Genomic DNA, 16,272 nt, shown 5'->3' with positions numbered 1-16,272 from the left:
GACACTTGTGTGTGCTTGAGACCAGAGGAAGATGCTGTTTTAGTCTCTGTGTGTTTACCCCTCAGGATGTTGTAACTTCTAACTAAGTCTAAATGATCTGAAGTTTTTCTCTCCTGCGTTGTATTTTCAGATATCTGAGTTGTGTTAAGTGCCTGCCTCTAGGGAAAAAAAAATCCTGATTTGAGTGTTTAGAAAAGAAAGCTTTTCAGTGTTGTCATGATGGGGCTTTTATTGTGAAAAACTTGACTGAAATGACATCTTTATTAATGACTATATGAGTGAAAGTTTTCCTTTTGGTGATAATCTTAAAAATATACAGTTTTTTGGCAACATAAAATAATTGCACCAGTTGCATAATACAACTAATTTAATGTCCTAAACTTATTAGCAGTTATTAATCAGCCTAGCTGCACTATTTAGCCTATTTAGCAGGATGAGTAAGGATGACTTTTGTGCCCCTTAATCAGGTTAAGCCGCCACCTGTAGAGGATCCAAGGATGTTACAAATCTAAGTACAATGACCAAAATCTAAATCGGCTGCTGTAACAAAATACAACATATGATTTGTGTCTGTTATCGGCCAGTTTTTCTCATGGATAATCGGTATCAGCAGCAAGGTAAATGTGATTGTGGCATCCCTACATTTTTTCTTGTGTTGTTAGTTGAACAAAAATCGTTAATACAAATGTTACAAGAACAGGAAAGTTAAACTCTTATCAAAGGAGAATAATTTAGGGTGACATAAAGACTAAAGTTTGGCTACATCTAGCAAACTTTAGCATCACAGGAGCATCATGAAAAATATTCTGCTCAGACTGGATCAAATTCAACTAAAAAATGTAACCTGAGTACAAGCGCTACAATTCTAAATCATTCATCCTGGTGGAGGAATGTTATTTTACTCTTCTTTAGTGACGTTAAAATGCTCAGAGTCTCAAGGACTCTTGAGCACTTCAGAGTCTGCTGACACATGAGCTGGAACCTCTGTGGTCGGCGAAAGAAGGACTGCCTCTTAACCCTGACATCCACACTTCAAGAAACACACGTAAACCTGCTCTTAACATCCAGACAACAAAGCTTAAGCACATTTAGACTGACCTCTGATCTGGAAACTGTTGCAGTGACCTACTTTTTTTGGCTAAAGGTGACGTCACAGGAGAAAAATGGACCCGAGGAAAAAGTTAGATGAGGAGAGTGTAGAATGATCCACTACAGTGATACCATTACATCTTTAAAAAGATATGTACGCCTTATTGTTTTCTGCCATTTCCCACTGTGTTTAAGGTCTGAGTCTGTTTCTTTGTTGGCACAGTCCACAGTTTAAATGTTTAAGCAGATGACAGAAACCTGCTGGTTCATGTTTAAAGTAACACCCCGTTAAAGCAGCACTTTGACATCTATATCTCTTTTTTTTAAATTGAAAACAGGTGTCAAGACATTGCATTGAGGGGATATTTTTAGATAAACAAATCTTCAAGAATTCATCGTTAACACGTTTTGATGGAGTAATGTCCCTCCTACACCAGTTTTTTAAACATTGATACAATAATAATTCAAATCTGACCAAGGCACCCAATACTGGGTCAGTCCCTCTTTTCAATAATGGAAAAATCTATGATGTAAAATTTTGCCTACATATGTGTAAATGTAAAGAGTTTGCAGGAGTTTGCCTACTGTTTTTGTTTGATTTATTCCTCTCCTTTGTACCTTTAACATGAAAAAGTTGCAGTTGGCATGTGTTGATGCATGGCAAATGGTCAAATGGCAGAACAGCCGCGATGGACCACAGATGGACCCAGTGGAAGTCCGGGGTATTTAGGGATGCACGATACTGGATTTTTGTCGATTGCCAATCTTCTGATATTTACAGTATAATTTTAGCTAAAACTGATATGGATATTTAAATGTAGTTCAGACCTTAAACTTTTGTCCAGAAAACACATAATTTGAAGTTTGAGGGATGACAAATGAACAAATCTCAGTCCTTAAAACAGATTTGCAGTGTACGGAATGATGATGAATAAAGAGAAAAACTTCAGCTGACGTAGGTCTGTAGGTCCAGCCTAAAACTCCACTAACTTATTGGTTCATACAGCAGATTTTTATAGCCAAGATACTGGCTTTAAATATTGGCAGGAACTTCTGTCTGCTGATTCCGATAATTCACTTTTTAAGTTAATATCTGCACATACCGATGTGATACTGATTATATTGTGCATCACAACTCCTATTACAATAACAATGATATGGAAATTAATTGCACATCCCCAGGTTTTCTTTGAAACAAACATCTTTAGGGCATAGATCTCTTTCATATAGAAAAAAAGATACTGTAAGCTGAGCTGAAACACTCATAAATTCATGTTTAAGTGTTGTCAGGTGTGTTGTGCTTCAGGCTGAGGTACCATGGAGACTCTGAAGAGCTCTTCAGCCATGTTTCTACAACACTGGACCTCTGAGGCTCAACAATAAGAGCCCTCCAGTTTCAGAAGAAGGCCACAATAACACTCTTTCTGCATCAGCTGTGTCCAGACAGCGCAGGATAATATTCACTTTGTTTGAAATAAAACGTGAGTTTTGTGTTACTGTAGGGTGCAGCACAGCTCTCAATATAAAAACTAACATAAGATAAAATGTTGGCTTATGAGCAGATGGTTTGATAAGAGCTCTCTGGATCCTGATGTAAAATTGTGCTCATTTAGAGAACACGTCACCCCTCCACAAATTGATTCCCATCAAATATTAATGAAGACAGACTTTAACCAGAGCTGCAGAGCACATGGACTCCATGCTTTGTCTGTCAGACCCAGACCAGATCAAGTCAAAACTAGGATTTCAGAGCTCCGGTAAGGTCTGAAAAAATGAAATTCAGTTTGGTGCCGTATTTTTTTCAAAATGAAACATACAAAATAAAAAATATATATAAACAGATTTGTCTTCAAATTTTCAACATCATGCACAATTAAATTCTAAATGTAATCACAAAAATAAAATAATTCTTTTATACTCCATAAGTAACTTGAAGCTTCTTTGAAAATGTTTTTATCACTGTAAACAACAGTATGATATTTTTACTGATACCCGTAAATCTTTTATTAATTTGGATTTATTTAACCAGGAAAGTCTCATTGCAATTACAAATCTCATTTACTAGAGTGTCCTGGGCAAGACGAGCAGCAGCCCATTCACAGAAACATTAAACACAAAAACACTACAAAACACAGGTCAACCAATCCTGAGTCACAGTTCAGAAATTAAATGTCCCCTAAAAACAAACAAGACCATCAGGATGGTGATTGAATATTTTTTGTGGATATTTTTAATTCCTGCCACCAGGTTGTTGTCAGACTATATGAATAACAGTGCAAAACATCCTTTTCCATTTACCTCTAGATGAACACTCAGAGTGGTTACATGCACAGTTGAGTCGAGCTACATCTATTGCTTGATTAGACTTTCAGTTGAACTCCTGTCCTTGTCCCAGTATGCAAGCCCTGGCCTACCAAGTAGATCACACACCAAGTAACTGACAGTTGATATTTTAAATTTTCCTTTTATCACTTCAATACGTTTAACTTCTTCACTTAACTCTGTCCACTCATCTGTACAATAATACATGGTTCATAACCTTTGTCTTGTTTTCCTCTAGGCCTCCTACACATTTCTGTTGAACAACTTTCAGGTCAAAGCCCAGCAGGGGGAAATGTGCATGCTCAGAATGCCAAGGCCACTTGGGGGCTGATTGAAAATAAACTGACCCTCAACTGCATGATGTAGGTGTGTTAGTCTAACTAAAAATAAAGTCAATCAAGCATGTTTGTAGTCAGACTCCCATATTTACTTTTATTTATTTTGAGTCCAGTTTTAGTCAGACTAACACAATAAATGCACTTTTTTTATTGTACATATTGAGTGCTACAGTAGTTTTAAATCTGCAGATGGTCTACATGTTTACTATCAGGCTCTTCTCCAGCATCATACCTCTTCTCTAAATGGCTCCTGATACAGTTTAAAGTAAGACGGCAGCCACAAGTAGCCTTCAGGGCTGCACAACTACCTCTTACCATCATAAACATTTTGCCCCCACCTCCTCTCGACTACTCTACCCGCAGTGCATTAAAGTCAAACCCCCTGACACCCTGCAGAGAACACCTCTTGCCCTCTCCAACCACCAGCACTCTCCTTCCTCTGCCGTCCTGCAGCCTCAGGTCTCTATCTTCATGAAAATCTCAATCAGCGGGCAGCCAGGCCCCCGAGCGGGACCTCGTCTTAGCATTAACATCAATTACGCAGCCTTGATTTAGTGGAGCTCTGCCTCTCTGGGCCACTCGCTCCATTACTCCTCCCAGAACAGTCAGCCGCTCCTTACCCCTCCCTAACCTAACTCTCCCTCCTTTTTGTGATCCTGATGTCTCTGTCTGATTCTCTGTTATCAGCCTGTGGTGATACAGAACACCAACTAGGGTAAAGGAGGCCCTAGCATGAATTATTGACGAACTGGAGGCCATTAAGAGCACCAGCCTGAGGGAAGTGCTCATGCGAGGGGAGGAAAGGTTTTTGTCACATCACATTTGGAGCTGACATGAGGAGAGTGTGTGCTTGACTTATTCAGCTCTTTGGCTGCAAATGATTTTAGACTGGTGACAGGAAATAAACAGAGTATTTTTTACATCTGACGATAGTCTCCATTATTTTTATTGTGCTGTTGAGTATCCAAGTGCTGCTGCAACTTCCACTTTTATCACCCATGTCAAACACTATCAGACTGAAACTATCACAAAAATCCAAATATAAATAAGCAGAGGCTGCACAATTAATCACAGTTCATATGAATTACTGCAATTTAAATGTTGTGTGTGGTTGGCGAACCTTAATTTCTGCAGAGGGTTCCTACTATAACTTTTGCACCTTTGAATGAATGCTGATGAACATTTTTCTCCATGAAACTACTTCATATTTTACTTTATTTTTGACAGCAATGTGAAGGACATGATGAAGAACCTGTCGAGTTCTCAGCCGCCCTAACTTTCTGGACAGCTTCGGAAAACCAACAGAAAGTGCACAGTGTTTGAGCTTTGACTTCATGAGGTGTCCTCCCGTATAGTACACTTAATGCACATTCATAGAGATCTTCAATAGTGGATCAGGAATGGTAGAAAGCATTTTATTGTTAATCTCTGGGGGTCATAACTCCATACATAGTAGAGGCTGAAAAAAGTAAACTACTATTCTATTCTAGTAAAAGTACAGTTTCTCTGATAAAAATTTACTTGTATAAAAGTAAAAGAAAAGGTGCTGGTCTATAAATCTACTCAAGTAAAAGCAGAAAGTATTTAAAGCTTACTTTAAGTATGGGGACTGAGTAGGTACTGAGGAGTTGTACTCTAAGATATGATCTTTCCTTACTGGCAAGAACAACAAGAGAAAAGATCTCCAACCAGGTTGTTCAGGTAAAGTCACACCTCTATAGTAAAGTTAAATACACAGCAAAATAGAAAGTGTTAATTAAACTCATATAGAGTTAAACCAAAATTGTTGGAAGTGTCTATGCTGGTCCACATTACAGATAATTAAATTACACATCTAAGTGTTAAGTGTTTTACAAAAGACAACGCTGCAGTAACTCTTGAAAACTGAAGGCAAGGTGGGTCTCCTCTTGCAAGAACAGAGAGTCAGCCTCATTGCAAGGAGATGCATACTGTTACACTATGGATCCTTTAGGAGCACCTAACATCACAGGGACTCTAACCCAGTTGATTACTTCATGCACGGTGCAAATGTGTCTAAAAACAAAAACAACAACAATCCACCACAAACATGAGCAAAAGAACCCCAGCAGGGATTACTGCACAACAGGCAACATCCAAACACAAATAAACACATCTAAGTGTTTACATATTTAGGTACATTTTTTGTAGAGGCATAATAACAAAATATTATTGTGAGAGTAGAAGACCCGTAAACTACTAACTTTAAGGTACAACTTGGGGGCAAATAAATCCAAAATGAATTTTTGCATCAAGTAGCATTGAAATTCTCTTACAAATCAGGTTTATGTGCATGCTTTGCCCTCTGAGCCTGCCTTTCTGCTCTGTGTATTTTTATTCATAGGGAATTGGTGGAATCTGTTTTGTTGAAAGTCCCAAAAGTAGAATTTTATAGACCTTTCTTAATGAATAAAAGAAGGCTACTTCTATTTAATTTATATTTTTAGCTGAATTCTTGCATTATCTCAAATATTTTCTACACTGTTCAAAGCCAGAGAAATTCTTTATTTCTATAATTGTAACAGGGGGTGTCCTAATGGTGGCTTTCACGGTGAGCAACTCTGACTGGCATGAATTTTTGATCATTACCATTGAAACCCTGGGGGTGACATCAAAGTCTGCTACATAAGGACGCATATCTTGCTGCTGGAAGCTGCTCATCTGTTGCTTCATCTCAGTCATGTTTTTTGCTACATACTTGGATAGATATAAACTTTTTTGATCATGGGGACACTTAAGCATAAGACATCTTATACGTCTTCACAAATTAATGCTAAAGTGAAATGGACTAATATAAAACTAAAATTAAAAACTTTTCAGTGATAAAAATAGAACTTATATGAAGTTATTTACAGTTTAAATAACACACTTGTGATGGACCATGATTTTCTGTGTCATTGGTTGAGAGTTAAACCACTTCAGATTTCTGACACAAGCAATGAGGAAATGACTCATTTTCAAACCATGACTCATTTGCGTTTTCTGTACTCTGTGGTTGTTTGTGCACAAATAAATCTGCTGTTGTGAATTGAACATGACAGTAAAGCCGAGCTACATTCACTACACCCAGTCTTTGTCTTTATCAGTTTATGCTCTACGTCAACACTTAGCAGCCTCTTGGGTCTTGATGGAGTTACCTAAAGTGATTCCCAGCCCATTTGTTGCAGAGTGGATGTTTGGACTAGGGCCCATCTCTCAGAGAGCTTCTCCAGCGTCCTCCTGAGAAGACAAAACCAGCTCACTCTATTAATCATGCAGGAGACTATACCCGTACAGTGTAAAGACTCAATTGCAAAGTAAATGGATTAGTGGAAAGTGAATTGCTATATTGAGGTATAGAGTCAGACAGGAAACATACATGAGGGATGGAGAAGCTGGACAGTAAGCAGATCGTAGGTGGTGTGCAGGAAGAGAGGACAGTCTGAAGATGTAGAAACAGTGCAGGGCATCAAAACAAGTTTTTTTTTTTAGTATAGTGGCGGGGTAATGAGAAAAAAATGGTTCTCATGATAGGTGTTTCCACTGTCCCTCCCTGCACACTGTCCACAATATTTGGCAAACATACATTTTCAACACTTCAATACTGAAACTTGACCAGACTTCTACCTTTTATGAACCTGTTGGTTCAATGCTACAGATCTACCTATGTAGGTCTATGTATGTACATTCACCACGCTATGAAATAATCATGGAACAGTACGAGATGGAGATGTTTTAAAGTTAAATGCAAAGCCGGAACTACACTCCAGACATGGCTGCTGCACTGTGTCACTCTGCCCAGTGGTTCACTCAAGAAATATTTCAGAGTATTTGCTTACATGTGTTGTAATGTTACATAATTATACGTTATTATTTCATAGCGTGGTGAATGTGCAGGCCACAACTTGTCCACGAGAGCGTTTTGGAGTTGTTGGATTGTGTATTTGATGAGTTTGAAAGGGAAAGCAAAAATTCCGTCTGCTAACACAGCGGTGCAGCTGGTGTAACAGTCCCCCCAGATCTAGAAACAGATTGCACCGACAACTAAAGGAAACAAACCTGTTACTAAGACTACAGGAATTATGGCAATGGGCCAATTTGCCAAAATGTTGGAGTATCCCTTTAAAGAGTGATAGTGCTCCAACCCTTTGTCTTAAACAGTCAAAGCCTGGAGAAATGTAATTTTACTCGGACTACTAGAACAGAACGCTTCCTGACTCTGCATTTTATAAGATGCAGATACACTTAATCAAATGAAATGACAAAAATCAAATGTGAGGCTAACTGAGTGATTGATATACCTCCTTTTTACATCTTTTTACATCATACCTGAAACAAATATTTCCTTTTTCCTTCCTGTCAGGGTGGAGAGGTCCACAGACCAGGTCATCAAGCCTGTTAATGTAGAGGCCTTGTCTAAGTGGGTTGGCAAGATCCCAGCTGACGTTGTGAGGGATATGGCCGTCATCGCCCCCATGCTGTCCAGACTGGGCTACGACCCTCATGCCAACCCACCAAACTATGGGCGACCAGACCCCAAAGTCCTGGACAACACCAGAAGGGTGAGTACAGATCAAAACACAAGAATAAGAGAGAGTTCTAAAAATCAAATCCAGAGAAACTCTGATGATCTCATCTAACTCTCAGCACAGTGGTGATCAAGTGTCCCTCCCAAAATATTGACCTACTCATTTAAAGAGGACTTACTGATATATTTATGGATTCAAAACAAGTGACACATGCTTGTTTCCATGCCACACTGAAGTGCATAATAACTGGTGGCTCTCTGGGATGTGAGGTCAACACATTCAACATACTGCACTTATAATGAATGCATATAATATGCTGTAAAGAAATGCAGATCTAGAAACTCTACTATTACAGGTTGTGGTTTGGATCTGAATATCAGACCAGGTCTTTAGCAAGTGTCTTAAAAGGTTGGTCTCAGCTTTGTTTACTTCAGGTATTTGTGAGTGCCGTTGTTTGTTCCAGTGTTGAATTTCCAGGGTTACATTTAAGTGTGTAAGAACAATAGAGTGCTTGATTCATCACAGACTATAGAGTATACAGATGGACTAAGCAACAGCTGAGTGTTGGAGGAGACCATGCGCCAATAGAGGTTTTGATGCTCACTGGCCACATAATAGGTTAAGGGTTGACTGAAATTGTTTTTTCAAAGATGATATAGATACTGATGATTACATTCATGAGACTGATTACTGATATTTGGAATCACTATGCTCTTATTATGACAAACAAAATGTACTTAATTGGACAAATTGCATAATGAAAGAATAAGAAAAAAAGAAAACAATTAAGCTCTAGCTTGGTTAACATGACAGATAGCACAGAGCAACACAGTAGCAGCAGGAACACAGGAAGTGACTGTATACTGTCTGAATCAGTGCCACCCACACTCTCACAGTTCTTGACATTTTATTGCTAAGCTAAATGTGTGCTTTAGTGCACGCCTTTACTCTGAATCAGTGGTTTCCAACCTTTTTTCCATTGAGCCCCCCTACTCATACCTGAGAAGGGGTGGGGAACCCCCAGGACCCACATGAAAAAAGTGATACATTGACGTCAAAAATACACATCAATTTGAATTGTTTTTTATCATTTAAACAAAAAAGTCCAAAGTACAAGTATTCTTACCAAAAGACTTTTGTATGAACTATTCATAGCCGAAAGGCTGTTCACGTGTAGACAGCTTAAATGCCACAAAAGTGTGTAAAAATGTGTAAACAGTGCCTTAATTATGTCATCAGTGCCTGAAGCGTGGATATTCTGGCTTCAATTCAGAACAGTGGAAGGAGACTGAGGAACCCTGTCCATTTTAGTATAGACTTAATGTGTTCTAACTTATAAAGCAAACATAAGAGAGTTAGATGCCCCTCAAACTATGCTACAAAGTAGTTTATGTATTTGTGTAACTATGTGGTCAGTGTGTATTTAAATGACCTGTAATAACAGCAGTTGGCGTGTCTTCTGAGTGTTGGTGGTAACTGTGCCAATGTATTTATAAGAGATGTTGTGGATGTTTACAGAAGACTTGTCAGATAGAGCTACTTTTTGTTTAGAAATGTAACTTAAAACATTTGTTTGCCTTTATTGAGTTTTAAGTTGTTGAATTTTAAATGAAGTCTGGATGATGTCACAGGACTTTTCAATGTCTGAGTGTAGTTGTAAAAAAAAGAGATTGTTGTGTTATTTTTTTGAGGTTAGATGCCTAAATATCAAGGCCTATGCATTGTAAGCATTACTCTTTCAGCTGTTTCCTGTTAGTGTCTACATCTCAATAGTGGTTGACTAAATCACCTGAGACTGCAGCATGAACTAAGATGCTGCTTTGGTTTAAAACGTGGCAGATGTTGAACTGGGTATCTTTCTACAAGAACCTTGTGCATGAGCAAGCTTCCTTTTTAAGATGTTGTCAGACATCAAACTATTCTCATGTCTTGGATGCTTTTGCTACTTTTTGAGTGGTATATATTTTATTAAATAATTTTCCACAAGTTGAGCAATAAAGTGATTTTCTCTGCAGCCCATCTCTGTCTGACACATCGTGTTCGCTCAACACGATTCTCTGATTTATATTTTATCACTTAAGGTCTGCCAGGGCTGAGATTTGAAGGTCCTCTCTGCATTCAGATGCCCGATTTCTTAGGTCGTCGAACTTAGCAATGAGGTTTTAACATCAGTGAGTTAAAATGGTATCAAACTTTATGACTTTAAGTCCTAGAGACCGCAGGGAGCAAGAGGATTATCTTTCCCTAGAGACATTAACAGAAGATTCAGGAGAAAAACAGCTGGAGTTTTTGTTAGTTTAAGATTCTTCTTTGATGACTTGATGGTAAATTTTTGTCTTTCCTCTGCTGTTGGACTGAATCATTACTGTGTCATAGGTGATGCTAACCTTGAATCGTGCTTGTAAACTTCAGTAAAAATGCTGTTGGTTTAGCAGTGTAGTTGTGACAGACTAAAGAATTTCTGTGAGCTTACTGTTAGCGTGTTTTCCAAGTGTGACCTCTCCCCTGTCTGTCTGCTGTCCAAACATTTCTGGATGATTTGTAGCTCATGAACACAACGGCCAAAACTCTTTCCAGGTATCTGCATTTGTTCCCAAAACATCTCCTCTATTCACCCATGGTGACTTTAACTCTCCTCTCTAAATACTTATTGAAAGGGCTTCTATTTCCATAAACCATAGACTTATATGTAATAAAAGTATAGCAGAGAGGACTGGAGTGTTTTTCCTTTTGTCCTACATCAGTGTTGGACCTCACTGATGCCCCTCTGGCTGGATGGGAGAAACACTAAGCAGCCAGGTTCAACATCTGGTGGAAAGACTGAAAACAAAAAAAGAAGGCAGAGATTAACACCCCAACAATAACTTCACTGTAGTTGAAGTTTTTTTCACAAACTTTGAGTCTTATGTCAAAGAACTGAATTTTATTACACTGAAAAGGTTCATTTCAGTCTTCGGCTCCCTGTTGGAAAAATATGTTGACATAATGTTTAAGCTGAATTGAATTTAACCCTTATGTGTGGAGTGTTATGTTTTTTGTCTGTTATTTTTCTTTAATGAAATGTATTATTTTACAGAAGTTACTGCATGGACATCATGCAACACTGCAAAAGAAAATCTTGCTTTTAATACATTTTTTTGACTGTATTATAGATGTGTAATGAGAAACCTAGCTCACGAGAGGAGATCAGATGAAATGTTGGCTCATGAAAACAAGACCAGACGAGTTTGACACTACTTTTTCTTCTTTGACAAAAGAATATATGACTGGGAAATTGTTAACCTTGCAAAGCAGATGGATACGCCCGTTTCTTTGTTTTTCTCACTGGTGAATCCATCTTGCAAAGCTCCCGTCTGAACAGTTTCAGCCTGGTTAGAAAGTGACAGGACCAATCAGCGATGAGGGGCAGTACTTTCGGGCATGGCGGAGTCATGGCGTAAGCAAGCAGCAACAAGAGGCCAATGCAGTTATGGCTGAAAACATTAGTGTGGATGCTGCTAAAGTGCCGGTTTTATCAAAACTTGATGACATTTCTTCGTTTAAAGAAGAACAAAGAATAGCAGTGTGTTGTTTTCTTTACAAAAACGACAAAAGTCGTGTACTTAAATGTCTATAGTTGCCATGGTTTTGCGTTATTCTTTGGAAGCTGCGCACGTGCACCTCGGTTGTGGCTATGTCACGTGTTTTATTTCTCTGATTGGCCTGTAAGGATGTGACAGACAGAATGTTCATCCAATCACCCTCCAAGTTTTTTTCAAATCCTCTGCCCTTTCCCAAATGCTTAGAATTGAAGGTTTTCCAGATCAATGTGTGAACCAAAACCATCTGGTGTGTCATGTTAGGAAATTATCTTTTTTCAAGTAGAAGACGTGAAATGCAAAGATAGCAGGTCCATTTAGAACAGTTATAACTAATAATTATTTTGCAGTGAATAACATTGCCTACATGTAGTCTATATTCTGTCTAGCTGTGACTCAAACATGCATTTTAACAGCACTTTGTCAAATATCCATTAATGTTAATGTTGTGTAACATCCTAATGACTACAATCTCTACTCAGCCTCTTTGCAGCCCTTTTAATCTTGCAAGACATTTGTCTCTACTTATCTTAAAACAAAATTGCTTCTGAGTCATGACTTGAAGTATCAAAACATTATCACCTGCGAGGCTCTTCTAGAATAGATTTTGATTTTGTACTCTTACTACGGCTGGCCAGAGGAGGGTATAGAAAGGATGACTTGCTAATGTCCACTGAAGTGTGCACTAGAGCTGTCCCAAGTGATCACAAATTGATCATCATTGGCTGATTTTTATTAAAAATATGTTGTGCATACAATACATTGGTAGAATCACTGTACTGCTCTGTAGAACAAAGGAAGTAAAATTATGTTCTTGACTGAATATATATGGCTATTATGGTCCATTTATCAGGTTACATTGGACTGCTACCTGTTTTTCAATATCTGTTTCACCATGAAAACAGATCAGAGTTAATCCGAAAGTTCACATCTTCTATCCTGATGTTCGGCCAGAGGGCTGATATCCTCCAAGAATGATGTTAAAGCGAGACATTTTTGCATCCTTACTCTGCGCCCTATACATAGACACTATTCTGTCTGAGCTTAGCTGCATCACTGTGTTGTAAGTCACTATAAAAGAAGCCACTTATTTCATCAGCTCTGTTTGTGCCATATGTGTGTTTACTGACCTGTAATACATCATGCACCAGTGAAAGCATCAACACTGTTTATAGCAGGATGTGTCTCCCTGGTCACATAAAGCAGTGACATGCACTTTACATCAGCACAAACACACTACACCCGAGGGTGAAAAACTGCAGTGTCAGTGAAAGTGGAATATCCAAGACTGCCTGTTTTCTGTGAGGAGAGGGTATGCAGCAAAGTAAACCCTGCATCAGTTTTCCTGTAAAATGTGTTGTTCTTATTACACTGTGTAAATAATGGTTATAGCCTGGTGATGACATTTGTTTTTACTGCTTTTTCTAAGATAACAGTTTGGGTTTTTTGCTTTTCTCATGCTGTTATTCTAAAGTCTTAAAGAGCTTTTAGAATAGCAACATGTACAGCAATCCTGAAGGGGGCACATTCCCTGTAACTGTAACAGAGCCAGACATACCTTCATTGATAAATCCATTGTCCCCTTGTGCGTGCATACCGGGACAAGGACAGTTGTCTAATCAAAGCCTAATCAAGGTAACAGTAGCTCAACAGTGCATAGTTCCTACTGACAAAAATACCTCCCAGTAAGTAGTAACATACAAATAATACAATACCAACATTTAAAAAGCTAGCAATTGAACTGGAGCTCAGGCTTCTTGAACTGACCGTTAGTATAAAGTCTAAACAAACCACGCAAGACAGATTTTTTTGTCTTATTTTACATAGAAAAAGTCAAACGGCACCATTAAGGAGCTTTAAATTGTTATTTGACATTTAAAAGCTTTGCAAGAAAAAGAAGCAAGAAAAAGCAAGAAAAGTATGTATTGAAAACCTTCACTGTTGATGAAGCTTTCGGAGAGCAGGTGTTACAGTTTAACCAGTGAACGTGTTAACTGGTGACTTTCAGTTTAAAGTGTCTGTGGTTGTCCTAGTTACAAGTGTTAAAACCAAACATTACAAATATTAAAAGAGGCTTTTCAAGTTTTCAATATCTGTTATCTGAGCAGCCACAGACATGCAAGAACACTAGTTAACATGGTCACTCGTTAAACTATAACACCAGTCTTTGACATGAAACAGACTATAGATCCTGTTATTTTTATTGTCCCTGTCAGTCAGCAGGTGCTGGCTGTTATTCTGCTTATTTTAACTCTAGGTAGATGTGTATGATGTGAATTTATGCTTTTGAATTTTGGATACTTTTATTTAGCACACTTAGCCATACATGTCATGTCAGATTTCCTCATATCTGGGGGATTGTAGCATCCACGGTGAGTGTTTTTACTTTTATTTTGGGAAAACAGGACAGGCTAAGTGTCACATGACTGCAGAGATAGAGTAGGCAGTATGTCAGTGTGTCAGACAAAGCCATGTGAACATTACTGATGCTATTAGCTAACTCTGCTAATGCTAACAGCTCAGCTAACATGTCACAGTATTTGTCTTCTTGGAAGTTGGAGACAGCACACAGAAGACAATATCAACTCAAACTGTCAGCTGTGGAAAATTAACAGGTGATGAAATAAAGTATGTTTTAAAAAAGTATGATTTGGACATTTTGTATTGATTTAGGATCATAGAAATTCATATTTGTAATTAGATCAATATTTTTCTTGCACCTCTAATGTTTAATTTTGCTGCACATATTTGCCTGGGGCTCTATGGGGGTTGACTCACTTTTGGAGCCAGTTTCTAGTGGCCAGTAGAGGAACTGCAGTTTTCCACTTAAATCTGCCTCTATCTGTCAGCCTTGAAGTTTGCTTCTTGTTTTTTTTTTTTTTTTTTTTTTTTTTTTTAAATTTCATTCCTTACATCTGCTGTGTTTGAGTAATGTGATTCTGAGTGTGTGAGGTCCTTACAGTGATGGTTTTATACCAGATGTTGCTCAGTTTATTGTGTGGTTTGTGGAAAGTTGAGAGTTGGTCCACGGTAGGTTTGCCCTTAACCCAGTTTAGAGTTTAGGCAATCCACTGTTCAGAAACATTTGGACTGTTTGACATTTGTTTGAGGAGAGCAGAGTAGGGGGGTGAGGATGAGAGAAAGAATGTATTAGTTGTGATTCGTCATGTTGTCTGAACTGTTGTGAGTCAAATGGAAAACATTTAGGGTGTTAGATGAATGTGCAGAGAGAGGAAACTATGTTTTTTTTTTTTTTCTTTTGGTTTGAGTATTCATTGGAAAAATGGGTCTGACCACAGAGATGAAAAGTGCAGACAAAGTGGCAGCGTTGCAAAAGCTCTCTCTTACAGTATTTCTTTATAAGATTAAAACCTTTAATTTGGAAGTAACTTGGTATTTTAATGGCTGTTTTAATTGAGTTAAGTGTTTACACTGACAAAATAAATGATGTTGGTCTTCTAATTTAAACTATTATTCTTATTGGAACTTATTCAAAACAACAGGACTTAATTATGTAAGTGTATTAAAAAAGCTTAAATGCATTGAAAGATGATACCTGGCCTCTTTTGCAGAAGTCCCAGTTTTGGCTGGTCTATTGCCTGTGATCTTGTCCTCAGGCAGACTTTGGTGCTCTTTATGCTTAAGTCACCTGGACGTGAAAGAAGAAAATCCATCATGTTATCAGAAGTAACATGATCAGTAACATCAATACAGCACTTGATGCATTTGGCCTCTTGTGTTGTGCTGCTAAAAGTTATGGCAGACAGCTGTTGTTGATCAGTTTGGCATAGACACAATATCTCATTGTATGATGAGCTGATGATTTCACAAAGGTTGGCCCGTTACTGTTAATCTGAGTTCCTAAACTGTATGTAAGCAGTTTCCTTCATGGCTGCAGTTTGTCAGTATGTTGGTCGGATATCAAATCCTCCTGCTGCTCGCTCCATGTTAGCATCATGTTGTTTATGTTAATGATTTTCACATGTGCTGTAGCCCTGTAGACATGCTGGATGAAGTAAATACCCATATGTGTGCTTGCTGGTTGTTGCTTTGCTCCCTGAGGTAAATAACACTTTCCTCATAGTGGATTTGCGTGTCTCGATGACAACATGTGCGTGTTTGTGCTAATTAGCTCAGATTTGTACTGTACACATCTGCAGGTTATTAGTGGGATTCCCCTGCATTAAACCAGCTGCGAGGTCTGTTGGACTGTTTTTTGGTCTGCCTCCTCTATCTAGGTCAAAGAAACAAAAGATTTCATTAGTGGTCAATCTGTTAAACAGCGTAGAAACTTAATGATGTCACTGTCTTTAAGGCTGCAGAAATGTGTTGGTAACATAAGATTCAAAAGTGAATAACTGTCTTGATACTAACTTACTAATCAAAATGTATTTTAAACAGTCTTTTATATTGCTAAGT

General features: G+C 38.2%; 1 protein-coding gene across 2 annotated transcripts in view; it reads left to right on the top strand.

The window, feature by feature from the left end:
- tpst1 (tyrosylprotein sulfotransferase 1) overlaps window positions 1-16,272 on the top strand; it is a 74,138-nt gene that overhangs the window by 33,521 nt on the left and 24,345 nt on the right. For both annotated transcript variants that reach the window (XM_041811365.1, XM_041811357.1), the window contains exon 3: window positions 8,110-8,308. In XM_041811365.1, coding sequence (XP_041667299.1) covers window positions 8,110-8,308 — 199 coding nt within the window. The remainder of the gene's footprint in view (window positions 1-8,109; window positions 8,309-16,272) is intronic.

Source organism: Cheilinus undulatus, linkage group 2, assembly GCF_018320785.1.
Source record: "Cheilinus undulatus linkage group 2, ASM1832078v1, whole genome shotgun sequence".
Lineage (NCBI taxonomy): Eukaryota > Metazoa > Chordata > Actinopteri > Labriformes > Labridae > Cheilinus > Cheilinus undulatus.
This window is presented reverse-complemented; position numbering and strand designations above follow the sequence as displayed.